Source organism: Prionailurus viverrinus, chromosome F2 (assembly GCF_022837055.1).
Source record: "Prionailurus viverrinus isolate Anna chromosome F2, UM_Priviv_1.0, whole genome shotgun sequence".
Classification (NCBI taxonomy): Eukaryota; Metazoa; Chordata; class Mammalia; order Carnivora; family Felidae; genus Prionailurus; species Prionailurus viverrinus.
The window spans coordinates 67,885,487-67,913,425 of record NC_062578.1 but is presented as its reverse complement, the minus strand read 5'-3'; the positions used below and the strand labels follow the sequence as shown (position 1 = coordinate 67,913,425).

General features: G+C 50.1%; 1 protein-coding gene across 6 annotated transcripts in view; it reads left to right on the top strand.

The window, feature by feature from the left end:
* MTSS1 (MTSS I-BAR domain containing 1) overlaps positions 1 to 27,939 on the top strand; it is a 180,105-nt gene that overhangs the window by 100,635 nt on the left and 51,531 nt on the right. For all 6 annotated transcript variants that reach the window (XR_007148522.1, XM_047842091.1, XM_047842090.1 and 3 more), the window contains exon 4: positions 26,400 to 26,484. Coding sequence is in view for 5 of the 6 variants with exons in the window: in XM_047842091.1 (XP_047698047.1) it covers positions 26,400 to 26,484 (85 nt within the window). In the remaining variant the exon portion in view is untranslated. The remainder of the gene's footprint in view (positions 1 to 26,399; positions 26,485 to 27,939) is intronic.

Below are 27,939 nucleotides of genomic sequence, written 5' to 3'. Positions count from 1 at the left end.
AAGAATTAAAGTTCCCTTCCAGTGCCCTTCATGAATGCCTTATCGAGAAGAGAGGAGCAAAAAGCATGCCTTTCAGAACACTGATACTTTCCATGTTCCCAAGGACAAAAACACCCACCTCTGAGTATGAAGTCCTAACTCCTCTAAGTTTTTGTGGGTTTTTTGGCATCTGTTGGAGATGATAAACTGGAGAAAGTTGAAACAGTGGAAAGAAAAAAAAAAACCCTCTGCTCTAATTTGTGTACTGTTATTCTCCTGCAGAAAAACAGGCCTGCAGCTTATGGCTCTTCGGGGAGCATCGTCTGCCAGGAGAACAGAGCATCAGTGATGGGTTTGACTCTGGGCAAGGCAGACACATGTTCCCTGCATTATACAGATATTGGGCCATGTGACTCAGGATCCCTTCCAGTTCCAGGCGTCTAAATTCTGTGATACTTCTATCTAGCCAGCTGGAGATTAAAAAAAAAAAAACAAAAAACCTTTTTTTTTTTTTTAAAGAAAGATCTAGAAGGATCAACCAGATCTATTTTGTGTTTGTTCACATTTCTATTGTCTTTAATGACACCCCCCACCCCCCATTTCCCGGTGATGTCTTCCTTCCATTTTCCATCACTCAGCAAGTATTTGTTGAGCGCTGCTCACGCCAGGCACTATGCCATGGACACGAGCCCCAGCAGCAAGAAGCTTAGTCGTAGTGGAGGAGACATGCTCCATGGGGTGAGTGGGGTGAGAGGGACGGGGAACAGTGGCGGAACAGTGTGTCCGGTAGTGATGGGTGCAGAGTTCCCACTGCGAGGGGGCTCCTTGGAGGCAGAGCTCCAGGAGTGCCACTCCCATCTGGGTGACATCCAGGCAGGGTCAGGAGGGTGCGTGGAAGTCAGCAAGAAGGGCACTGTCCCAGCAGCGGGAATGGCATGTACAGAAGCTGAGAGACAGCGGAAGGGAGGGCTGGGCATTTGGGAGCTGCCAGGATGCCTGTCATCTGGAGTGCAAATTTTGGCAGTTTGTGCCTATTTTGCTTTCTGCGAAGACTCTCAGGTGCCAGTTTAAAAGAACATTCACGGCTCTGCCTTTTTGTCTGTTAACTTTAATAGATGTCAACTCTATGAAATTCAGGTGAAATCCTCCTCCCGTGAATGCTAATTACCTCCCGTTAACACGTACGAGAAGATTTGAGATAAACTTAGCAAACATCTGTTCAAGTCATTTGCAGCAAAGCACTTCATCCTTGCATTTCCCAGCCATCCTACCCCCCAAATGTTATAAATCTGTTAGCGTCAAATGATTGTGAGGCTGTGTAAAAGTCATCGTTAAGTCTGAGACTGTCTCACATCTGTTCCCGTTTGTTCCTTAGAACTGTATTTCAGCTTGCTTATCGGTTGCTGCTTTTTGTGTTGGTTTTCTTCTCTTTTGTCTTTCCCTGGGCCTGGAGAAGGCTGTTCTTCTCGCTCCGTGTCTGTGGTGCTGCGCTGAAGCCGATGGCACCTGCGTTGCGGAGAGCTGCTGGGTCCCAGGGTCACTGCAGAGCCTATAGGGGAAGGCGTGTGCAGGAAACCCCGTACTTGGTGTCCCTCCGGGATGAAAGGAATGGCCACGGCCCCCTGCTGCTGTTCTTTGCCATCCGTCGCCCTGGTCACCATGCACAAAAAGCACGTGTGGCTTTAGGAGCGGGTCACCAGATCTGCTCTGCCAGCTGTCCAAGTATTAGTTTTGTCAACTGCGGATCGAATATGAAAAAACTGGCACGGACTCTGCCCTGTTGACATCATCTTTGGAAATCTGTCTCGTGATGATGCAGAATGATGCACCAGCAGCTTACTCTTTCCGTGAATGAAGAAAACCAGGAATGTTGTAAAACAGAAGAGTGTGTTTTGGGTACTTGTGAAAATTGGTACATGGAGGGTGGTGACCAGTGGTCCCTACCTTCCCCTGAGGCCTAGGCAGCCGCCTGAGGGATTTGAGAAGCAGTGGGGTTTGGGAGAAGGAGCATGGACTTTACAGGCACACACTCTGATCTAAAGCCCAGGTCCTTTATGTTTACTTTGTGACCCATGGCAAGTTACTTACCCTCTCTGTTCACAGGCAGCTTGAGAGTATTGTTATAAGAAGTGTTTAGGAAACAAAGCAAGACAAAACAAGCGTTTAGGTAGGGGTCTGGAAGGAGTACTTCTACAAAACACTTACACCAGATCTGCAGAGCCTACATCAAGGATCCCACTTCCCGAGCACAGTTGGGGTGGGGTGACGGCTTACGTGGCAGGCCACCTCTTGGAATGAGTGCCTTGGTCCCTCTGCCTTGGTTTCCTCATCCACAGTGGGAATATTAATGCCCAGCATGCAGAGCTATCATAAATATTATAAATAAAGTACAGGGGCACCTGAGTGGCTCAGTCGGTTAAGCGGGCGACTTCAGTTTAGGTCATGATCTCTTGGTCCGTGAGTTCAAACCCCGCGTCGGACTCTGTGCTGACACCTCAGAGCCTGGAGCCTGCTTTGGCTTCTGTGTCTCCTTCTCTCTCTGCCCCTCCCCTTCTCACCTGCTGTCTCTGTCTCTCTCAAAAGTAAATAAACATTAAAAAAAAAATAGGGGAGTCTGGGTGGCTCAGTCGGTTGGGCATCTGACTTCGGCTCAGGTCACGATCTCGTGGTTCGTGAGTTTGAACCCCATGTCGGGCTTACTGCTTTCAGCACGGAGCCCGCTTCGCATCCTCTTCTCCTTCTCTCCCTGCCGCTCCCTGCTCATGCTCTTTCTCTCAAAAGTAAATAAAACACTTGAAAAATTAAAAAAGAAAGAATATACATTGCCTAACAAGGTTTCTGCCCCGAGTGAAGAGTGTAAAGGTGGTGCTAAGTCTTGCCAGCTGACTTCCTTAGATCTCCGAGGACCCTAAAATGGCAGGTATGCTCTAATTTTTGAATAGCACTGTCAGATAGGTGAGCTCACAGGTGGTGCCCAGGGGACCGGGGTGGAGAACAGTCTTTGAGGAGCCCCCGTGCCCCTCTACCCCCTCTGGCCAGCACTGGACCTCTTTTCTTTGTAAAGCATCTGAAGTCAAAATAGGGTTTTGCTGCTCAAAAAATTCTTCTCCAAATCTCTGGTTGAGGTGAGATCCCTTAGGAAGTCCCAGCTGATTTTTCAAGGACCAGCCCAGATCTTGTGGTTCTCTAATTTGTAAGAAGTAGAAAGGAATCGGTCTTTTGTACTTGATAGGCCAGGGAAATTAAGGTGAATGGGTTAAAGCGGTTAATGGCCTGTTGGGGCCTAAAAGTCTGCTACAATGTCATGGCCCTTTGGTGAGTACTTGTTCCTCTGGAAATGGCAGAGTCCTGGGGCCCCCGGGCACAGCTGCTGGTCTCCCTGACTCAGAGCTGCCCGGTGGCCGCATCACCACCTCTTACTGCAGGGAGGGTGTCCTCACTGGATGCCCAGCCCTGCCTGAAAATCATCTTATTGCCACCAGTGTTCTGGGAAGGAGTCCTGGGAAGAACATTAGGCACAGACTTTAAGTCCGACGCACTTTGTGTGCCAGACGGAGACACCCTGCCCTCACTCTGCGAGCAGACGGCGTTTCCAGCTGTGGGTTCCTGCTTACATAATCCTGATGGGAAAAACATTAGGATTTGTCGCAGGCTGGAGGGCAGATGAAATGCTGGTCAGTAGGTGTGGATTTCTGCTAGTTTAATCTGATTGTTTGCTAATCAATCCCTGTTTTGTTTTGTTTTGTTTTGTTTTGTTTCCTAAAGGAGCTCAAAAATTGAAAGGAAAAGCAGTCCAGATTTCAATAGCTAAATGCCTCATTGCTCAAGGGGTGAGTTGAGAAGGGCTCAATTCTCTCCCAGACGTCATCAGTCAAGAGTTTGCTTTGTAGCAGAGAAATCACCACAGACTCCGAAAAGGAATTTGTTGAGAGGATTTGGAGGGGCCCGGGGCTCACAGGGCCCTGTTCGTCCCCCTTCTTGCTTTCGTGTTCCCCTACTCAGTCATACCTGTGACTTGATGGAGCTTACTCTCTCATGAGACCGTGGACTACTGACAGCAGGGATGGTCTTTTTTTTTTTTTCCCTTTAAGTTTATTTAGTTATTTTGAGAGAGAGACTGAGAGAGCAGGTGGAGGAAGGGCAGAGAGAGCAGGGGAGAGAGAATCCCAAGCAGGCTCCTTGCCGTCAGTGTGGAGCCTGACGTGGGGCTCAAACCCACGAACCGTGAGATCATGACCTGAGCGGAAACCAAGAGTTGGGCGCTTAACTGACTGAGCCACCCAGGCGCCCCAACAGCAGGGATGGTCTTATTTGTCGTATGTCCCATACCCTGTGTTGGCACGTGGGGGCGGAGTCACTGGCAACCAGCTCCAGGCCGGGTGTCAGATTGTAGTTAGGCGTATTGATGGGCCGAGCTCAGGTAACAAAGCAGCACCAGTGGGGTGTTTTTACTGCCGGAAACAAGCACATTTGCAGGGGAGGAACCGCCCACCGAATGAGAAGGTGCCTTGAGCCAGTGCTCTTACCTCCACTTGCTTCCCTGGCAACCCAAATGCAAATGAACATTGGCTCAGTTTCACAGCTCACTGCAGGTGACACCTTACCTGTTGCACCCTCAAGCCCCGGGTAGCCCGTAGAGCCACACAGAGCGTTTGCCCTGTTCTGTCGAGTGTCTTCCGATTTGGTCTGGTTTCTCCGGACCCTGCATTTGGGAACGTGAAATTGCGCTCCTGGTTCGATCAGAGGCAGATACGGCCTGACGTGTGGCACCGTCACCTCTGATGCAGGCAATGGGAAAAGTAATGCTGAGGAGGGACAGGTGGACCCTGAAGGTCGAAGGGCTTGGGGCCCAGCTGCCCCAGGACTGAGGAAGCCAGCCGGAGGAGCGCGAGCCACCAGGCTGATCCGGTCCAGGAAAGGCATCCCATTCCTGTTCTTGTGTTAATTTGTCGTCCAAAACCGTTCCCAGAACGCAAGCTGGAGCTGAGACGAGATCATTGAAATCTTTTGAATTTTTTTGTAATTTTAGTTTTATTGTGGTAAAATACACATCATGTAAAATTTGCCATCTTTTTTTTTAAACCATTTTTAAGTGTCTAGTTCAGTAGTAGTAGTAAGTGTATTTACCTTGTCATATAATCAGTCTCCAGAACTTTCTCATCTTGCAAGACTGAAACTGTACCCATTAGACAAGAGCCCGCCCCCCCCTCCCCCGTTTTCCTCATCCCGAGCCCCTGGCCATGACCATTTTACTTTCTGAGTCTGTGAATTGGACCCCTGTAGGTCCCTGCTTAAGTGGACTCAGGCAGGATTTGTCTCCTTGCGACTGGCTTATTTCACTCCGCATAAGCATCCTCAAGGTTCATCCAAGTGGTAGCATGTGACAGGATCTCTTTTTAAGGCTGAGTTCTATGGATGTTGTTGAGTTCTGTGTTCTATGTAGTTCTATGTAGTTCTATGTTGTATGGATTTGCCACATCTTATTTATCCATTCATCCATTGATGGAACTGGCTTGCTTCTGCTTCTTGGCCATGCTGCTTCTCTCAAACCTCTCTGTGGCTCTCCATTTGCCTTGGGGTAAAATTTCTCCCCCAACCTTAACCTTGTTGCTCAGGACATTTCGAGACTGGGCCTCTTCCCGCCTCTCTCTCCAGCCTCATCCTCTGGCTCCTGCCCTCACATCCACAAGGCTCCAGCCACTTTGGACTCCTGAGAGGCCTCCAGACCTGTCCCCCCTCACTGCGGGTTCTTTCCCATCCTCTCGACCCACCAGCACACTCTCTTAGCCTGGCTGGGTCCCTGCCTGCTCAGCGTAGACAAGCTCTTCTTGATTTCCCCAAATTTGGAAACTTAGCACGTCGTATTGTCCATTTCTCTTTACTTCTCGTTTTGTACCGGGGGCCTGTGAGCCATTTTTAGAGCAAGGACTGTTTTATTGACTAATCCCAGCATCTGTGCATGGTAGGTGTGGCACATTTATTAAACACATGGGAAACATTGTCTTTTCAAATGTAGGAGGATCTTCACTGCCTCCTACTGCCCTTTTCTCTTTGCCTTTTCTTTTTGTCCCACGTTGAAATTGAGTGCTTTTTCCCCCTAGAAACAGGCTATGGTCACGTTCAGTAGTAATTGGCTCAGGGATGTCATGGGTAAAGCGTGGGGGCTAGCCTGAGAACTTAACTACCATCTGGGGCATTGTTTCTTCACAGGGAAAAAACCATGTCCATTAAAAAAGAAAAATTTTTTTAAGTTTATTTATTGAGAGAGAGCACAAGCGGGGAAGGGGCAGAGAGAGAGAAAGAAAGAGAGAATCCCAAGCAGGCTCCACACCACTAGCGCAGAACCAGACGTGGGGCTCGAGCTCACGAACCTCAAGATCACGACCTGAGCCGACGTTGGATACTTAACCGACTGAGCCACCCGGGTGCCCGCCATGTCCGTTTTTAAAACACCAAATGTAAACAGGCTTCTGGAACACGCACCTCTCTGATAAGTTGAGGTCTCCTAGTGACTGTGCCATTTGGTTTGGAAGCCAGAGATGTTTTTCCATCCCCGTAATGAGGACAAAGGTGAGTTGGCCTTTGTACATCAGGGGGAAAAAAAAATGTGCCCATCCACCCAGAAAGGAGAGAAAAAGGTGTAGCAACTTCAGTGGTAGTCAAGTGATTCCTGAGAACGTAACGTATGATTTTTCACAGAGGCGGCGGGCCATCGGCAGTCACACCTGGCCCCATTGGAACCAGGTGTCAGTAGCAGATAATCACCCTGTTCTCTTCGAGCCATCTGGAGTGGGACCTGTCCCTTTGCTGAGAGTGAATTAGTCTATTTTATTTTATTTAAAAAAATTTTTTATTGTGTATTTATTTTGTTTTGGGAGAGAGAGTACGAGTAGGCAAGGGGCAGAGAGAGAGGGAGACGCAGAATCTGAAGCAGCCTCCAGGCTCTGCACTGTCAGTACAGAGCCCAACGTGGGGCTCGAACTCACGGACTGTGAGATCATGACCTGAGCTTAAGTCAGACGCTCAACTGACTGAGCCACCCAGGCGCCCCTGAATTAGTCTATTTTAAGCTTTGCCAACAGACAAAGGGAAAGGAACGGAGAAGGGTAGGGGCAACAGAGCCGGCAGTGCTGTGACTCAGATGCCATTCACATCTCATTCTGGATTTGACTGGGGCAGAAACCAGACTTTTGGATGCCCATGACTCATTGTCTGTGGGAATGGTATCCCCTGGAGTCATGCAGTGCACAACCTGTGCAGCCATACACACCCGTCCCAAGAGGCTTGAAGGGCCTTTCTGTGGCCGTCTTTGAAGGCAGTGACCTCCTCTTCCTAATTGATCACTACAGACATTTCTGCTGCAGTTGACGTTTTAAACAGAAAACTCAAATGCATCTGGGAATGAGGTGGGATGTCAATCCCAAACCAGATTTAGTTGAAAGAGTCTTGTGTGAAGCTTTGCACACAAAGGCTCAAGTGAAGAGATCTGGAATCGGGCGGCTGTGGTTGTGAATGTTAATAGCATGATAACAGCGAGTATCTGTTGAGTACCGTGTCTGCAGAGAGCCTGCACAGGTGCCTAGCATCTTACGTGGATTATCTCACTCAGTCCTCTGTGGGAAGAAGTGCTGTTGGATGGAGAAACTGAGGTTCAGAGTGGATGGTGCCCAAGGTTACACCACTGGTTGGAGGAAGAGCTGGAACAGTGACTTGGGATGCTCAACTCCAGAAGCCAGATCTGCACCTCTCTTAGAACATGGCCGCTCAGCTGGGTCACGCCGAGCTGACCTAGAGTTGGTGTAGCTGGGGGACTGGGCGCAGATGCGTAACCATCGGGACCTCTATTGTCCATCTTGGGCATTCAGGAATCATGCTGTCTTTCCAGGGCCAGAGCAACACCCCCTGGGCTCCTTTGTCCTAGCATCAAGCCTCAAGGAATCCGTTCATTCGGAGGAATGAGCTTGGGGGCAGCAGCCTGAGTACAGGGTTTGTCTGCTTGTTCAGTAGGGCGTTTGTGGCTGGCTGGTGTCTGTCCTGTAACTTAATATACTTGATGGGGCTCAGTCTTTGAACTTCAAAAATACGAACATTGGGTTTGCTCAATCTCTTTTTCCAACAGTTACTCGTCCACTTTCGAATGCTTGTTGGTGAGCTGAATACAGTTCAGTGTTATTGGCAGCCTAGTATATTGCTGGGGGGGTCCGTCCCTGCCCTTGGGTTCACTCGTGTCTGTCTCTCTCTCACACACACGTGTGCACAGATGCGCGCACACACACACACACACTCTTTAAACTGGAAGCCATTCGTATGTCGTTGCTTTTCCTGTTTTCTTTCTGGAGACAAGAAGGTCCCTGATGCCAAGCTTTCTAGCTGAAAGGTCGGTCTCAGGTTTGTAATAACTGGGTAATTGTCTCTTAAAATAAACTAGCATCCCCAGGGCTGTAAGCTTGCCTTCCTTGCTATCTGGATGTTGAGTGCCTGTGCCGTTTCCTGTGGCCGTGTGCAGTCATCTGGAAACGTGGCTAACAGTCCCACGGTGGGGGAGGGCCAGCTTCTTTTTCTGTAACAGGAACATGCTGACTCTCTGCCAGTCCCTCCACCCTTTGTCTTCTGCCTTCTGGTCAGGAGCCGCTCTCTGTGCTTCTGTCCTCCCCCGTCGTCACCACCGTTTTGGGCTGGTGCCGTGTCTTCTCTGTGGGATGCTCACCAAATCAACGCTGATTCTTACAGGAGCTAATTCTTGCCTCCAACTTGAGCCAGTTTGCTGATTCAGTGCTGTTAAGGGTTGCTGGGTCCTTCCCTGAACGAGGGCTGGGTTCCTGATTGGGAACGTTGGTGGGAACCCTGTGGGGTGCCTTGCAGCGTTCTGGAGAAACACATGCTCATCGGTACGGTCTTCATAGCAAATCTGCTTCTGTGAAAGTAAGCCCACTGGGGTGTTTGATTTTGTGGAGAGCAGTGTATAGGTCACACAGATCTTTTCACAGTCCTGCCTTAGGATGGTAGAAATTATTTGTAAGGCACTAAATAAACTGGAGTTCTAAGAACAGGTTATTTCAATTATTCTGGCTCTGTCTCCTGTGAAATGAGCCTTTAAGCTTGCTTCAGGGTAATGGTGCCAGGTAGTGCTGCGCAGGGCGACCGTGGAAAGATGCACATGGTGTCCAGAGGCCATCTGGGAAGTGATGAACAGAGGGGCGTGCTGTACTGAAGGTAGATGAGGGTTCTGGGCCATTCCGTCCTGGACGGGATGGGAGTAGACACCCAGGAGAGCATCTGTTCTGATGGGCCGGCTCTGGAAGGCTCCTCTTTGGGCTGTGCCACTCCTCACAGCAGCACCCATGGGTGGAATGTGGGGTCCCCCTCCAGCACTGCCTGCATCCACTTTCATGATGCAAGTTACTTAGCCGGCGGTGCCCCCGGTTCCGCCCTGTCCCCTTCTCCCAACCTGCTCTACATAGATGTGTTCCCCTGGGAGCTCCCTGAGCATCCTTCTGCATCCGTCTCAAAGGTGTCTGGTGCCTGGGGCCCTGGGACAGGCCGCCCTCGGTGATGCTCTGCAGAGGTGACTGAAGAGGCGCACGTCACGGTGGGTTCCTCTCCCGTGGGTCCGTGCACTGTTGACACATGTGGACACAAGGCATGTGGTTATGTTTTTGCCATATACAGCCTCCCAAGTGGTTCACTGAGTAATACCATTAGGGTGCCTGGTGTGCTGTTTCTGTTTAGGGTAACAGTAGGACAGTGAAGTCATGAAATTTCTGGGTGGCATTTAATGGCTGGAATTAGAAACTGGCCCTGTACTTAATACCTAGGACAAGCTATCTTCCGTGGCTGTTTCTGTTTTGTTCGGCCTCATTGAGCTAATGGTAGGTGTCACCAAAGAGGTCAGCGTGTTTTACCCAAACCTTCTGCTTGGAACGGGAGAGCCTCTTCAGATGAAAGCTCCCACCCCTCCCACAACTACACCTGTATTCACTTCACTCCAAGGATTGCAGAGGACGGGTCCCCCGCCCCCTTCCTCCAAGCATGGGACAGAGGAAGTGCTCTGGCCTGGGAGATACTTCACCTGAGTCTAGGCGACTGTTTGGCAGGGGTGACAAAAAAAATGCCAGTAACATGCTAAAACTGGGTCGCCTGTAGGTCTCATTCGGCGTGTAACATTCTCTAACCTCTAGACGCTGAAGCTTCTTTAGAAAGTGGCTTTAAGAAACCTCTGGGCTTACTGTTGAGAATACCATTTGGTGGGTCCCTCGTCCTTCTTTATACCTCAGCCAAGTGATGGTTGTCATGGCAACAGAGCTGCGCCTGCAAAGGCTTTTCTAATAGCATGTAAGGGGATCTGAAGCTTCCTGAGACTGTTAGTAATTATCTTCTAAAAAAAAAATATGTTCTGAATATGGTGAACATTTTAATGGGCCCTGTTCCATCCTGATGGGGACTTCCGAGGGCCGTATCAGTGCCCTGTCTAAAAAGGCTAATAAAAATACTCCTCTTGATTTTGCCCTGTTTTTTTTTTATTTTGTGCACTTTCCTACATGGTAGAAGAATCCATTGTTCCATAATGCCGTGCACATAGTAGGTACCCCTATAATTTTACTTGCACAGGCAAAACAGCCGAGCTTTGATCTAAATACTCTTTATTAGATGAGCATCTAGGTATAGCCTTTCACTAAATGATCTTGAACCTCAAGCCAGGCAGGCCTCCCAGAGCTCACAGGGGTCAGAACTCCCGCCTCTTTTGTTTTCACACCATGGGACAGCCAGGACCCACGACTGAGTGTAACTCTGATAAAGAACTCCTCATTGCCCCCTCCTGGGAGCTCAGATGTAACCCAGCTACCCACATGCTGGGAGTATCTGCGTTACGCTTCAGGATGAGTTATTGTCCAATTAAAAAAAAAAATTATTTCTGTTTTGGTTTCCTTTATCTGCAAATATCTCTGGAGCCTTTATTCTGGGCCACACATCTTGCCCGACTCTGGGAATTCAGAGCTGGCTGGGACGCTGTTGCTGTCCGTGAGGAGTGGGGGACCCAGGCCCAGGAAGTAGGAAGCCCAGGGCGGCGTTACCGGTGTGGTAATGCATCACAGTGTAGGAAAGAGGCAGGTGAGCTAGCAACGTCTGGTCCCCTTAGTTTCCCTTGGTCTCCCTTCCTCCATTGTCCCATCCTTAACTGCGTGTGCTGGAGCCCTCTGAGGTACTAATCCTCCATAAGGCAGAGGGGAAAGCTTACTCCATGCTTTTTTCTTCTTTTAATGTTTGTTTATTTTTGAGAGAGAAAGGGGAGGGGAGGATGAGTCGGGGAGGGGCAGAGACAGAGGGGGACAGAGGATCCGAAGCATGCTCTGTGCTGCCAGCAGCAAACCTGATGCAGAGCTCGATCTCTTGAACTGTCAGGTCATGACCTGAGCTGAAGTTGGACACTCAACCGACTGAGCCACCCAAGCACCCCCCATGCCCACTTTTTTATACTGAGTCACTCTGAAGGCTAGTTAACGTCCTAGGCATGGGGGGACATGGAGGCCAGTGGGAATCAAGGACCGCTTTGTGATCTGCACTTAGCTTGTGTCCAGCCGCTTTGCCCTCACTTGTTGTCGAATGCTCCTGAGCTCTCTTTTTCTCTCTGGACCCAGATTTGCAGTTCCGTGTGTTGGCAGGGGAACCTCTGGTGAGGGGTGAGGAAGCTTCACCAGCAGGAGGCTGTCCCAACAGCAGGCCCCAGTGTCCTGTGGGGGTATGGCATCCCCTGTGTCCCTCCTCCCAAGTCTAGGACATCTGGCCCACCTAGGTTTTGCCTGCGGGGATGGGGGATCCCTGTGGTGGTGGATTCTCAGGGAGTTTGGGAAAGGTGTATTGGCTAATGCATGACCCTCGACCCATAGTGTAGCTGCTGGTCTGGCAGCAAGTTGGCCTCACCTGGGAGCTGGTTAGAAACAGAATCTCAGGTCCACTCCAGACCTTCTGAGTCACAATCGGCACTTCAGCAAAATCCCTGCGTGATCACATGAAAGTTTGAAAAATTACTGCTCTAGTTCCTGTGAGACTTTAGGGCCAGAGTAGCAAATACAAGGCATGCATGGCAGACATTGCTAGCTGATCTAGGCACCCACTTTTCCTTCAAGTCCAGATCCAGCCTCAGAATCCTTCTTAACTCAGTGTCCCAGGCATCGTTAACAGGCAGTTGGAATTATCCCAGAAGGTAAAACCCATGTGCCTCCCCTCCCCGCCTGTGTGAAGAACTCATCTGAAAAAACAAGGAAATGGCTTTTTGCCTAGACCTTAAGGGTTAAGAATCATGCCCCTAATCATTCCCCAGGGAAGAGGAAAGGAACACAAGAGCCCACTGAAGGAACAGCTGTTGGCAACCGGAACATACACAGTGCAGTGGCACTAAACCAAACCCAGCTAGTCCTCTGCGGTCAGGCAGTGAACTTGACGAAGCAGGGAAAGCCCCTGTGTTACCCTGACTCCTGCAGTCCCCCTCGGAACACAGGGCCAGTCCCGTGCTTTCTGGCAACTTCCTGTTGGGTTTGTTTGATGACTGGGCAACAGTTAGGTTTAAACCACTCACGAATAGTTATTGTCCTCAGGAAGTATTTGTGCTCTGTTAGAAGAACTGCGGAAGAGAAGGACACAGGAGAACAGAGCAGGAAGAAGGACAAGAGTAGCTCTGCTCATCGAGTAGAAAGTTCACATCCCATCCCGTGACCGGCTCTCAGGGGCATATCATGCAGGCCAGTTAGGTCAACCTCAGGGGGCCATTAGGATGCTAGAATTGTATCCTGCTTTAATGAAAATTGGGCCGGAGCAGTAAGGAGACCTAGAAATAACTGAAAATAGTTTTGGGTTCACATCGCTACTGTTGACCTTGAGACTCAGCTGGGGAACTAGACCCTAAAACCAGTTTACGCCCTTGCGTTGAACAGCAGGCTGGGGGCCTATAGGGTCCTCAGGGTGCTTGGGTTGCATCATGGTGCTGCTCTCTTGCCTGCCTGAGCCCTATACCTGCTTTCTCTGGTTGTTACGAGCCAGCCTGCTGTTGTCTGTTCTGGTTAGTGTTCCGGTTTCTAATAGATCAGAAGCCATCCAAACATTCATCCAGAAACCATTTGGGGAAGCTGCAGCTTGAGATACAAATGGAGGGGAAGAGGAGTATGAGACAGTAGATGAGTCCCTGTCAGTGACCAGAAGTCTGACTGTGTGCCTGTGTGCCACTGGTGGAATCTAGGCTGATTGTGGCCATTCTTCCTCTAGAATCTTATATCTTAGCTTCTCTTGATTAGTTCCCTGTCGCAGTGGTAGGAGGGGGTGTGCAGCAGGCACGGGAGAGGAGTGGGGAGCAGGGAGGGGTGCTAAGAGAATTTGGAAGAGCCAGTGTTAGAGGCCTGGAACTCGCAGCTTGGCATGCCTGCCACTTCCCACGTACTCAGGTTTGCTGAGCACCTGCTATGTCCAGGGATATGCACACATCCCATCCTGTGCTGTTTTATGAGACACCGTGTTAGTAGAAAAGAAAAAGTCTGTAGTTTGGCTGAGTAAAGATAGCGTCACCATGAAACTGTACTCCAGAGGTCCCTCCTGGGATGGGGCAGAAGCTGAAAGGATGATTTTGGGAAAGATACTCCTAGTGAGTAGGGAAGGGTCCAGGGTCCTCTGCATGAATAAATAGCACCCCCTCCAAAGGAAGCTAGCAGATGGTGACGTGCTGAGACCCTCTGTGTCCACCCTGAAGCCAGGGCCTGTTCATAGTCCAACAAGGAAGTGGTGACAGTGAAGTCTGCCTGATAAAACAGATATCTGAGTGGAGTTAAACAGTGGGGGCGGGGGGGGCGGGGTTGGTGAACACCTAATTTCTCATCTATCAAATATTTTGAGATGTATTTGTAATAGTGAGATATCCTGAAGAATGTTTAAAAGTTCTATAGACTCAGCCCTGGATCCCAAACCTGAACTCTGCTGTGGCACCTTGGGAAAATTACTTAACTTCTCTGAGCTTCCTTGGCCTTATCTATAAAATGAGAATAAGAATACCTACTTTATAATGATACCTATATGAGGTTCTAAAAATTGAATACAACGTGCTTGCAGGTGCCTATTAGATTACAAGCAGTCAGAAAATGGTAGCTGTTCCTAATAACTTGGAAAGCAGCAAGATTGCTTCCTGAGAGCTGATAAAGTCGACACATTCTGGCAGAGTTCGGGGATGTACAGAAGCCCCTTAAAGGAGTAAAATAGTTCTTAGGCCGGCAACCCATGAGGGTAGCCTGATTCTGGATAGCAGAGGTGTGGTTTTTTTTTTTTTTTGAGTTTTATTTATTTATTTTGAGAGAGAGAGTGTGAGCACACACGTGGGGGAGGGGGAGAGAGAGAGAAGGAGAGAGAGAATCCCAAGCAGGCTCAGCACCATCAGTGCAGAGCCCCATGTGGGGTCTGAACTCACAAACCTTGGGATCACAACCTGAGCCGAAACCAAGAGTCGAACCCTTAAGTGACTGAGCCACCCAGGCACCCCTGGATAGCAGAGGTTTTAAGCATAAATTGTTAGTCCCAAGGAGGGTCTGTCTGGTCACCAGCAGAAGCAGAACCAGGGCATAGCTCCAGAGGCAGCATCAAGGGCTCACTCTCTGGGGTGTCATCCCTTTCGAGGAGATGGATGTGTCAGGCTCTCTCTGATCCCTCGAATAACTGCCCTGTTCTGTGTCTGTAGGGTTCATCAGGCCCCCTTCTAAATCATCTGGCCTTCCCTGAAGGCCTCCTGAGAGGTAATGCCCAGATCTATGGCTGTAAGCATCTTATCTGCCCGACAGTTCAATTTCACAAGCCAAGAAGACACAGCGGCCCACATCTGCTTCGCTGGCCCGAGTTGGCATCCTTGAGTCGTGCACCTGCCTCCAGCGGGAGCACCTCTCTGCGCCCGCGGGTCAGAGGCAGACCCTCGTGGTGGGCGTTACCAATGGCAGGTGGCAGAGGGCCGGAGACGTTTCCTGGGTGATCCCCCCGACGGCGTCTTTCAGCCTGGTGCCTTTCCATCTGAAATGACGGTGGGGAAGGATCCCTGTCGGAATGCGTTTGCTGCTGCTCCGTCTTCCCCAGAGTGTGAGCGGGTCCGTGTGTTTGTGTTTCCATATTACCACTCTCGCTTTGCTTTTAAAACAGCAACAAAGAAAGAGGAATATTGGTCTCTGTGGCTGCCAGTACCGTGCCTGCCAGAATCTCGTGCTTGCTGAAGCCGCCAGATGGTGGTAGGGCTGTGTGTGGTTTTGTTTCCTCTGCTTTTTGAAAAGTCGTGAAGTGGGAGAGGCTGGGGAGTGTGAGCTTGGCTGCAAGAGTGTCAGCTGATAACAGTTTGCAGTGCCTTCCACCCCGCACGTGGGCACGAGGGTGTCTTCCCAAAATGTGCTGCTGACCCTCTCCAGCATTTGCTGAGCGCACAGTATTAGCTGTCCCGTAAACACCAGCTGGATTGTCCGTTGCCTCAGCCACATACAGTAGCTGAACAATCCAGTTTTTCAAACAGGAAACTCCATGTGTTTGTCTCTTCCGTGAAGATGGAAGCGGGTTGTTAGGATTGCCATTGTAGCAAAAGGAAAGTTACGCTTCCTTTGCGGGGAGCTGTAAGGGTTTATTTTTGACAAATCTTCTACGTTTTTCACTTTTGTCCTAAGGGACCCCATGAGGACAAAGGGGCAGATCCTTCCACTGCTTAAAACAGTACGCACCTTTCTCACCCGTTAGTTTCCTTGAAATCAGATGGTGTATTTGTTGCAAGAACGTTTGGGTCATCTAAGAAGCCAAGTAGCTCATACAGAAGTGCTGGGGGTTCTTGAAACCACCGCCAGGGCTAACATAAGGTGTGTGGATGCTGTTCAGTGATTGAAGCCTGAAAGTGTCTCTACGGAGCGGAGCGAGCTTACGTGGCTGATGTAAATGGTAAACGGTCTGGGTGGTAACCGCGATAGGAACTGGTTGTTTTTCTCTCCCCCTCCCCTGATCCTCCCCTCCCTGTAGTTAAACAAATGTAGGGCATCAGATGATGCCACCTCCTCCCTGTCGTCCATTTCTCTTGTGTCTGAGGATAAAAATAAAATGCTGATGAAGCCAAAAGAAACGCAGCTAATTTGTTCTTAATATCCTGAGTGGCCTTCTTTGGCCTTTAATGAAAATGATGGGGCCCCCCGGCAGGAGCCATCCGCCTCAAAAGTGCACGGGGAGGGGCAAGGGTGTGTTTCCCAAACAAGAGAGAGGGCAGCCAGTGTGGGACTCCTGAGAGGGCATCAGAAGCTTCTCTGTTAATTAAAGGCAAGAGTGTGATGCCAAGCGGTAGGGAACTGCTGGTGTGTTGCTTTGTGAGTTTTCCAAGGTACCTTCCAGCCCAAGGGTCACCCTGAAAATTCCCTGCTTCCACATGTAGGTGAAATGAGGGCCGGGGCTGTCTCCCTGTTCATAGCACAGTGATGGGACCACGGTGACATTTCCTCAGTGTTTGTTGAGTACAGGAATGCTGCCCCGTCTCTTCTCCAGCATCCTGGCTGCCATGGGATGCTTTCCCTCGAAGGAGGAGGGAGGGTCATCTGGTCCAGCCTGGAGGTCAGTTTCTAGAGCCTCCAGCAGGTATGCCCACCTCCTCCTGAGGTCCAGTTGGTCCCCTGCCTGGAGTGCCGAAGTGCTCCCTACAGACCCATCTTTTCATCCGTGTGGCAGTGGTGGCCTTTGGACGTGGCCCCTTGAACCGGATATTTGGATAGCATGTGGTCTTTGTTAGCCAGGGCATCATGGTTGAGCTTTTCCAGGCATAATCTTATTCGAATTCAGGCTCACGCTCAGGTGCCATCTTGAGACACTTTTACTTTCCCTTCTGGAGTCCGGGTACCATCACTTAGAGTTGTAAGAACCCTGAAACCCACCTGCAAGATCGCAGAAGTGGGGTTCCAGCTTCCTTGTCAGGTGTGGCACTGGTGTGCGTGTGGAGCCACGGTGGCCGTGGCGCGTGCTGGCCTCCAGGCGTCCCCCAGGGCGGCAGATGGTGTCCCCAGCCGTGCCCTGTTCCGTCTGGCCACAGTGGCAGCTGACGCATGCCGAGGCAGGTTCTGTGATGCAATGCCTGGGCAGTCTTCCAGCCGGTCATCAAGGTGAAAGACACCTGACATTTTAAGACTTCTGTGCTGTTGAAGAGCAGGGGCTTGAGAGAAAGGACAGACACACTCTTTCCTCATATACTGAGCCTGTGATACTACAACCTGCCATGAGCCATTGCAGAAGGATCCCCTGAGTGGCCGATGATGGTACCAAGCAGTGGATTCCATAGGACCTTTCCTTTCCATCCTTTGCTGGAAGGAGGCTAGTGACGCAACTGTCTTGATCTTTGCAACGTAAAAATGAACAACAGAGAAGTAAGGCTGGGGACACCTTCAAACGCTGGCTAGTCAAGGACAGCTGCCTGCCTGTTTTGGAGACCTGGGACACTGAGAGACTGAGGCTCACTGCAGTCGGCTGACCATGAACCTCTCGAAGCTAGAGCTTTGAGTACCATCAAATGACCACTTCGCTGATGTGAACATAAGTACGGCCTTTCCAAGGCAGACCCTCTGAACTGCTCCTTCCCAGCCTTTGGTCTCCCGAGATGTTGGGGAAGAAGGAATTATCTGGGCTTTTGCAGAAACCACCCTCTGTACTGTTAACTTGCCTTCCATGTTCTCATTAGCCAGCTCCTTGGAGAAGGGCGATATTCCACATGGAAGAAGGGAGGGCTGTGCTGTGATGGCTGGTGCACTGATGTGGGTGGTTGCTCCAGTCAGGCCACAGTTCCTCTGGGGTCTGCCCTCCTGTAGGACTTGGCTGACTATTGCCACACCAAAGCCCTACTTAACTGGCCCGTTGATGTATCCAGCACTCCGTGTTTCTCTATAAACTATACCAACCCCTGCCTTTCATAAGCTCATAGCTGGTAGATCTTTTTCTGTATATCCACATGTTACGGACGGACCCTCATGAAATTATTTAATTACAAGGTCGGTAAATCTTTGGAATATGAGTGTAAAAACCAAGATTGGTTATTTCTGCACAGTAAGTGGAGTGCTTAAAAGATAGGCTAGAAGCAAGTTGCTTTTGGACAGAAATGTCGCCATCAGATGACATATGGATGAGGCAATTGTGAAAGATCAGGGGACAAGACTATAAAAATCTGGGATACTCAGACTGTTTCACAAGAAGCCCAAACTCTGAATCACAGGTGATGCTCTTCGGGTGTGATGTGCACAACAGAGATGACCTGAAACACGAGTCGGGCTCGCTGTTTGTTAGAGTACAGTCATCCACATGTGAGTCTAAGAAAGTTAGACCCTTCCCGAGGTCACACCGCTAGTGAGCTGGGGGGGTGGGGGGGGGTAGCTGGGCTTTGAATCCACATTGTTTGACTTCAAAGCTGAGCTCTCTTAACCTCTCTACTGCTTTTCTTCTTGATCCCCGTGTTAGTCTGGGAGAGGACAGGGAGCTGGTGCCACGACTCCTGATTGGCCACAGTGAGAGTGGGGCTGTGGGAGCCCCAGGGCCTGCAGGCTGCTTGGGGGCCACATGTCAGTCAGGTATGTGGCGTGGGGTGGGTGGAATGCAGCTGGGACTGGGCCCCCAGAACTCTTCTGAGGTCAGTGGGGGAAGGGGACAGGGCCACATACCACAAGAGGTAAGATTTGGTGTGGATAAAGCAGATACGTTTTGGAAAAAGATTCCTGATAAAAATGTGTCACAGGGGTGACCTCCAGTCTGAAATCGATGTGTTTGGTGCATTTGGTGTGATTGGTGGCCATACGCCTGGGAACCACACACGGCCACCCATCTTAGATCTTTTAAACTTTAACCGGATGGGCGCAGGAAGCAATTTCATGCATCCGGGTGCAGCAAGGACAGAGTGAGGGTTTTGTGACGCCTGTTTGGTGTCCGGTGTCACCCATCTTCAGAGACGCTTTGGGGCTGTCAGTGCATTGCTGGCCTGCGTCCAATAGAAGTCACGAGCTGCTGGGCGGTCGGAGGTCACTTACTCCACCTCCCTGTTCCTCTGAGCTCTCGTGGGTCCCACAAAGGAGCCCTTCCTAACTCCACCCGCGGTGGATCTTCTGTGCCTGGGGTCTTGCCTCACGTGGACTTTTCCGCCTCCCTTTCATAGCTGTTTTTACAGTTGAACATAAGCTGCCTCTGGTGGAATTAATGTGTCCCTAAGGCTGCAGGGGAGGGAGTTAGTGCCTGTTGACTTTGTGGGGAATGTCAGCCATGTGTTTTGAACTTAATGTTTCTTTAACGGCGAGTGGAGTATTTTCTTGGTCACATCAACAGGAGGCTCCTATTGCCTCTGTGCTTAGGAAGCCGGGGGTGGGTGGCGAGCTTAGCCCCCTCTCCTAGCCGCTGCTGGTACAGCTGAATATGTCACCTGTGGCTTCTCAAGACCCAGCACCAAGGTCAGCGAGCCCTCTTATGGGAAAAGGTCACAAGTCCCCCTTGGCCGGTGGTTCTCGACAGGGGCCATTTTGCCCCCCCACCCCGCCCTGGCAAATGTCTAGCGACATTTCTGGTCCTCACGACTTGGGGTGTGTTTCACCCGGCAGTGCTCGGGGCAGCCCCGTGCGACAAAGAAGGATTTGGTCCAAGATGTAAGCAGTGTTGGGGTCGACAAACCCCGCAGTAGGTGGGGGGGGCCCCGTCCTGTTGAGCCCTCTCCTGCAGAGGCCTCAGAGAGAGCCCTCCTGTCCAGTGGTTCTTTCTGACTGCTAATCAGGCTTCCCAACAACATGAGCCCTCAGAGGGCCTCCGGGACGCACAGTGACTTATTGTCACCCTGTGCTTCGACTCGAGCGCTTCTTAAATCTTGCTCCCCCCTCCCCCCTTCTGCCGCAGAAGCTGGGCCTGACAGACTGGCTTTTCAGTCCTCGCTGGCCACCTGCATGCTGTAGACCCCTCCATGGCCTGTGCATTAGTCCCCTGCTGCGTGGGGAGACGGAAGCCGCCTGCAAATGAGGCAGCGTGGGCGGATGGGATGATGCCACTGGGTGTGCACCATGGTCCCGCCTTTGCAAAGCCACTGTGGCCAGTTGCGTTCTGAAGGGTGTAGCCCTATAGGACTTTGTTGGGGGGGGGGGGGCGGGGAGGGATGATAGCAGCTCCTTATTTTCCCTTATCATCCCCAAAATGGCATTAAATAGTTTGCATTCTGTTATTTTAGCATGCCTCTTTGTCCTCAGTTGGGAATGTCTCCAGCTTATCATAGTGGGAAAGGGCCTTTCAGTATCAGTAAAAGTGGGGCTTGGATCTTGGCTCTGCGCTTCCCAGCCCTGTAGCCCTCAGCAAGTTAGCGAACTCTCCTGAGCTCGTTTTTTCCATTTATAAAATGGGGATGAGAATACCAACCCCACAAGGATGCTGCAGAGGTTGCATTCCTTTGCCCCATTTCGTAGCTATCCCTACCAGACAGTCTGCTGGCCCCTTAAGGGTCAGACCCTTGTTGTCCTCTTCAGAATCACTTTAATTCTTGCTGCATGGTAGATCCCCATCATGGGTGCATTGAGTCTTCCAGAAAGATAGGTTGAAGTCCTCCCCGCCCCCCCCCCCCCCCCCCAGTATCTGTGAATATGACCTTATTTGGACATAAGGTCTTTGCAGGTGTAATCAAGTTCAGGTGAGGTCATTAGGGTGGGCCCTAATCCAGTGTGGCTGGTGTCTTTAGAAGAAGAGAGAAATTTGGACACAGACACATGCAGACACAGGCACAGATGCCTCATGTGAAGACGGGTGCACAGGGGAGACCGCCGCTCGAAAATGAAGACACAGTCGGGAGTGAAGCTTTGACAAGCCAGGAATTGCCTGGAACCACCAGAAGCTGGGAAGAGGCAGGAAGGATTCTCCTTTGCAGGTTCCCAGGGGAGCACGGCCCCATCAGACTCCTGGCCTCTAGACGTTGTGGCTGTGTTAAGCCCGCTGGTTTGGGGTGCTTGGTTACGGAAGCCCCAGGAAACTGGTGCACCACTCAGCAAACATTTATGGAATTTTTAAGTGTCTTCAGGTGCAAAACATAGTATTCTGCCCCGACATTCGTACTTTGCTAGTCTAGCCTCTGGACCCTATTCTTTTTTCTCCACTGTTGGGCTCCTTTGCAATCCATCCCATTTAGATCACTGACTGATTTTGTGCTACTTTATTATGAAAAACCTTTGCTTGTTACAGGAGAAAGCTCTTACATGTGCCACATGGAAAAGAATTAAGATTTTTGCCATAAAGTATATCTACATCCGCAGCCACTTGGAGACCGTTATTTCTTTCAGCAGCAGCTTGCTTCCTGGTGCTACGGGGAAGCACGGGAGGCCCTTGCTCCCTGCTCTCTTCTCCTTTCAACTGGCGAGAAACAAAACCAAATCAAAGTGGCTTTAAAAATAAGGAGATGTGGGGCACCTGGGTGGCTCAGTCCGTTAAGCGTCTGACTTCAGCTCAGGTCGTGATCTCATCACGGTTTGTGAGTTCGAGCCCCATGTCAGGCTGTCTGCTGTTAGCTCAGAGCCCGCTTTGGATCCTCTGTCCCCCACTTTCTCTGTCCCTCCCTTGCTCATGCACACTGTCTCTCAAAAATAAACATTAAAAAAAAAAAAAAAAAAGGAGATGTATGCTCTTACAGAACAGGAGCTCTGGGTCCAGAGGAAGACCAGGCTGTGTGTGTTAGTTTCAGAGGATGGGTCTCATTCTGAGGCAGGTGTCCCCATGGCCATGATGATAGGTGACTGCAGTAACTGGGCACCCTGCTTCTGTTTACATCCTGTGGTGTCTCTTTGTTGTGTTGATGTTCAGATCAGGGTCTTTTCCCCACAGGCTTCTACGACAACCTCTCCAACCTCTCCTCCTCGTCCCATCCCTAGACCAGCCACTGCCGGGAGTGGGGGGTGGGGGTGGAATTAGATCATTGGCCCAGACTTAACCAGCTGACAATTCATAGGCTCTGGTGAGACACGCGTTGCCCCTCTGCACTCTCCAAATGAGCAGCTCTTATGCAGTGCTGGTAGGCAGGGTAATGCCGCCCCAAAGATGTCTACATCTTCGCCCCTGGAGCCTGTGACTATGTTACCACAGTGTAAGGCAAAAGGACTTTGCAGATGTGATTCAGTTAAGGATCGTGAGACAGGGAGATTATCCTGGATTCTCCAGCTGGGTCTGTGTAATCACAAGGATTCTTATAGGAAGCAGGTAGAGAGAATCAGTGTCCGAGAAGACGTGAGAACAGTGCAGAGGTCAGAGAAGACAAGAGATGCTAAGTAGCTGGCTTTCAAGATATTAGAAGAGACCACAAGCCAAGGGATGCAGGCAGCCCCTAGAAACTGGAAAAGGCAAGGAACAGATTCTCCCCTAGAGCCTCTGGAAGGACTGCAGCCCTCCCAAGGCCTTGATCTTAGCCCAGTGAAACAGATTTTGGACTTCTGACTTCTAAAACTATAAGATTATAAATGTGTGTTGCTTTAAGTCAGTAAGTTTGTGGTAATGTATTACAAAAACAATAGGAAGCGAATACACCATTCTCTCTTCGGATTGAGCTCGCATCAGTATAGATCTTTTCTAAGAGAAGAATCTCCTGTTGCTGTTGGACATTGTATAGTGTGCACTTATAAGACACACCAAGATTTATGGATTAAAGAAAAGACAAACCCAGTCCGTGGTCCTGCCTCCAGGTAGAGCCAGCATGGTGATTTGCTCCCAGAATGGTAAATGTTGGTTCCTTCATCCGGCGCCAGTGCTGGGTACAGGCAGCACAGAAGCGAGTAAGAGCTTGTCCTCACTCACAGGCTCCTGAGCGTCTCAACCCAGCCGTTTGATTCCATAAATATTCTCACTGTCAAGTCAGAGCCCTTCCACATGTCTGCTCTGTCTTTGTAGCTACAGCCGGTTTCCTCTGAAAGCTCTTTCGAACTTGCTGATTTTATTTTATTTTTTAAGTTTTAGCCAGGGTCAGGAAGAGCATAAGATGTTAAGCACCTCCACACATAGAGCTATTTTTAGGGTGCCCCATGTTGCTTAGATCAGCAGTCCCTCCAGCGGCTGGGTCCCGGGGTCCACAGAGGATGTCATCTGCTCTGTGCCAATTGGACGGAGACAATTGCCATTTGGAAGTTTTCTTTGCGGTTTTTATTTCCTCCCCTCTCAGGGTTTCCTGTGCCGCAGGGCCCGGGGGTGAGCACAGACAGCATGTTTAGAAACTGCTGGTTATCGCACCGTAGGTCAGCTGTTTCTGGGAAGCATTGGGCTTTCCTGGAGATGACACGTGACTGGTGGCCGTCCATGGAAAATGTCTGGGAAGGTGAGAGAAAGAATGGAGCAGAGAAATGGGGTGAGGGAACCAACCTTGAGGTAATCATTTCCAAGCCTAGAAATCAAGGCATGGGTTGTCAGTGAGGCAGCGGCCCACCACTTAGCTCTCAGTGTTAGCCTAGCAAGGATTGGAGCTCAGTCTTCTGGGACCAGTTCGACATTTCTAGGGTCCAGAACCAGAATTTGAGAGCGGGGCTTTAAGGGCCTAACACCCATAATAGCGTGTCGCTAAGTAAATTCAGCGGGATTCATTCTAGGCTCTCCGTCCTGCCCCTGCCTACCTTCCTGGGTCTGTAGTAAATGCCGTGTGCCAGGTGGTTAAACGCATAGGCTCTGGAACTTGAGTCTCGGTTGGAATCCCACTTACTGACAGCGCGACCCTGGACAAATTCCACAAGACACTGATGGAAACGGGGGTGATCATACTAGCACAACCAGGATTTTGCAGGATTGAATGAGTTCATGTGTGCACAGCGCTTACCCCAGGGCCTGGCACAGCCTAAGCTCTATACGGATGCCATACCTTCCCACGACCTTAAACACCACCGTCCTGCATTTCAGGTAACTACATGCTACGACAGGGTACGTCTGTGCTCCATGCTTTATTTGCCCTGCTCCCTACAATGAGATTTTGCTTCCAGGTTTTCTTGTCGTCAACACCATTTCGATGACTGTCCTCATAGGTGGGGATTTGCTCTCGTCCTTAATTGTTTTCTCTGGTTAAATTTCTAGAAGTAGGATTGCCAGGTCAAACAGGGGACTTGTCTTGAAGGCTTTTCTGGATAGACGCGGCCAAATTCTCCTCCAGAAAAGTACTCGTTTACACTCCTTCCAGCAGTGAATGAGTGTGCCAGTTTCCTTGCATGGCCGGGTTATTAACTTTGAGTCAAATGAAGGCCCAGGAAAAATAGGAGATATTTCCCCGGGGATAAAGTGTTCCTCGTCCCTGCTTATAAGCAATAAAGGCTTAGGAGAACCTGTAGAGAGCCCAGGAGGCAAGTGGTGCGCATGCAAACAGCGCCCTCTACTGGTTTTCCCGGGTGGAGCATGGTGAGCTGCAGTAGATGGGGATGCCCAGGTGGTTTCTAACTCGAGTGGCTGCAGGTGCCAGCGGCTGAAGGGCAACATTTTACCAAGACTTTCGGCCATTTAAAAAGTCAGCCTCCGGTGACCTTTAGGTCTTGCTCAGGTTCTCTTAACAGCAGTGCTTCTTCTCAACTGGGATTTTGCTCCCCAGGGAACACTGTACTGTCTGGAGACATGTCTAGATGTCACAAAATTGGGGGCTGCTACTGATTTGTGGAAGGTCAAGGCCAGGGATATGCTAAACATGCTACAATGTACAGGATAACCGCCCCCCCCCCAACAAAGAATCATCTGACTGACATGTGGGTAGTCTTCAGGCTGAGAAACCCTGTGAGTTTTTTTTTTTAAGCTTATTTTGAGAGAGAATGAATGAATGAATGAATGAATGAACGAATCCCAAGCAGGCTCTGCACTGTCAGCACAGAGCCTGATGCAGGGCTCGATCCCACGAATCATGAGATCATGATCTGACTGAAACCAAGAGTCAGACACTTAACCAACTGAGGCACCCAGGCGCCCCTGAGAAACCCTGTTTTAGAGGAGTGGGAGAATTGTTCTAGAAGACTTCTCTTTTCAGACTAAAATATAGAAATATTCATATTGAATACTTATTACTATTAACACTAATTTATTTGGTTCTGGAAAACCTGCTAGTTTTGCAGAATAAAATGGCAAATAAGAGGAACTGAAATAGCACATTGACCTTTCTAGAAGAGAAGGCAGAGGGGGAGATACGAACCATAATAACATCACCAGCACTAATAAGGGAGGGAATTCATTTCCCATTAACTTGGCTTCGTTAAACCTACCATAAATGCCTACAGCTTTCCCTTGAAGGCCTTGTCTGTGAAAAATAGTGCTTCATGTGACATTCTACCCCCCCCCCCCCCCCGATTTCATGAGCCCCAATGTTTTCATAACATTTATAATTGAGCTTTTCCAGTGCTTGGTGCAGAATTCCCATCTGTAGTTGTGATGTGCTCCCCACGCCCAAGTAAGTGCTGATTCGGGCATTGTTTCTTGGAGGGGGCAGGAAGGGCACTTCACAAATAGTGTTAAAGAGGGTGTGCCTAAAGGGAGCAACGTGACCAGAATTTCGGGAAAATAAAACTGAATTACAGCTTACATTGACATTTGTTCAGTGCGGGACCCCCTTTCACTAGTGCTACCCAACCCCCTCAGAAAATGCTCCCTTGTTTCGTTTTGCTTTGGCCTTGCTAGTCTCTGAATTACTCGTATTCTAGAATATGTATCTTGAAACAATTAGCCGGAGTAGCCTTGTTAGCTGTTCTAAATAACGTGAAGAGGGTTATTTTGCCAGAAGTGGAAAACAGAACAAAACAACAGCTTTTCCTTGAAAGTCAGGATACTATTTTGATCATTTTCCTTGGGAAGTGTTTTTCAGATTGTAGGTCATGATCCGGTAGTGGGTTGTAAAACCAATTTCTGGGTCACAGCATTTAAAGAAAATCAGATAGAGTATAAAATGTTACTGGGCATTGCATACAGTAAAAGTAACTTCTATTTTGGTGATTGTAGGAAAATGTGTCACCGTGTGTGTGTGTGTGTGTGTGTGTGTGTGTGTGTGTGTGCGCGCGCGCACATGCGTGGTGAGAAGCAGTGGCTTGGGTTTTATCACATGGTGAAATGAGACTTGTTTTCAAATTATTTCATTCTCTTTTCAAGAGTTCAGTGATTCTGGGGCACCTGGGTGGCTCAGTCGGTTAAGCGTCTGACTCTCAGTTTCAGCTCAGGTCATGATCTCATGATTTGTGGGATCGAGCCCCGCATCAGGCTCTGTGCTGACGGTGCGGAGCCTGCTTGGGATTCTCTCTCTCTCTCTCTCTCTCTCTCTCTCTCTCTCTTTCTCTCTCTCTCTGTCCCTCCCCCCACTGGCACTGTTTCTCTCAAAATAAATAAACTTAAAAAAATTTTTTTTAAAGATTTCAATGATTCCAGTGTGTCTCCTGCCCTCAACTTTGCGTGTGTTTCTGTTTCAGGTGGTACCAGGGAGATCGGTTCTGCCCTGACGAGGATGTGCATGAGGCACAGAAGCATAGAAGCCAAGCTGAGGCAGTTTTCGAGGTGAGGAGCATATCCTGCCCCGATCGCATGTGCCCTTGCTGGTTTCAGGTTAAGGAGGCAGTGACTTGCCTGCCCACCCGAAGCAGCAATCATCTCCCCGTAGCATCGAAGTCCCCACTGCCCATCGCTCTGCTCGCTCATTGAACGAGTATTCGTTGGTCGCCCGCTGCATGCCAGCACTGGCCTGGGTGCGGGGAATGTGGCGGACAACCAGCCTGCCTGGGTCCCTGCCCTCGTGGATCCTGCACCCCACTTTGGGGGGTCTTCTCTGTGCTCCTGTGTGTCTCTGCTCGCCCTCCGCTGGTGGAAGAACGGTGCAGCCGCCCCCTACAGGAGCCCCTGGAGGAGCAGCTGTGGGTCCACCCTCCATGGAGGACAGCAGGAGCGATCGGGCGCCCCGCGCTGCCAGCATGGGTGGAAATGGCAACGGCTGGCACCAGGATGTGGAGTCACCCGTGTTCCAGTCAGTGGGAGGGAGGGGGGCATTCTTCCAAGAAGATGGGCAGAATTCAGCACTCTCATACCATTCTGCTTTACGGATAGCATTCTGCTTTACAGATACGCCCAAGTGAGATGCCTCTGACCCCCCTGGCTGGGCCACTGTGGGAGGTGGCAGAATATTCTGGGAAGTGCCTGGTCTTGGAGATGGCCAGGCCTGGGTTTGAGCCCTGGACTGGCCGTTCAGGCGCTGGAATCATGCAGGAATCATAGCTACTATAAAATGGGGATAATGGTCTCTAAAGGGTTCTTGTGAAAATTAATGAAACATCTACACATTTCCAGCAGCAAGTGCCTGGATAGCAGGTGATGATATCTGCCTGCCTTCCCTCCTGCTGGCTCCTGGGTGGTGCTCCCCAGACCATGCAGCACCTCCTCTCACACTTGTCTCCCAGGTTTATTTGCAAGCCTGTGGCCTGCACATTTGAGTCATGAGGGGACACCAATTCAACGACCATGATTTATTGAGCATCTACTGTGTGCCAGGCACTATCTTAGTTAGGGAGTGTGGGGTGTAGCACTGAATAGGACCATGTCCTGTTCTCATGGGACTTACGCTCTGGGCACTATGTACACGTGACATGACGTCAGGGGCTGCTGAATGCCACCAGGGGAGGCACACGGAGAGGAGACGAGTGGCGGCCATTCGACCCTGGGTGGTTAGGGAGCGAGTGTATTCCAGAGAGAGATCTGAACAGACACCTGGAAGAAATAAGGGAGTGAGCTGTGTTGATGGCTGGAGGGAGTGTGTATGAAGGGGGGAGTGCCACGTAGACCCTGATGAGGAAAGGAGGGAACTGTACCGAGAACTTGAAGGTTTTCAGGAGGCTCTGTGATCAAAAGGCAGTCTGAGAACACCTTCTTAGTATGTCTCATCAGTGCAATTCAAGCAATTTATGGGCACTTTCTAATTTTCCTACAGGATCTCTGTAAATGTCAGAATGTGTCCATTTTCCT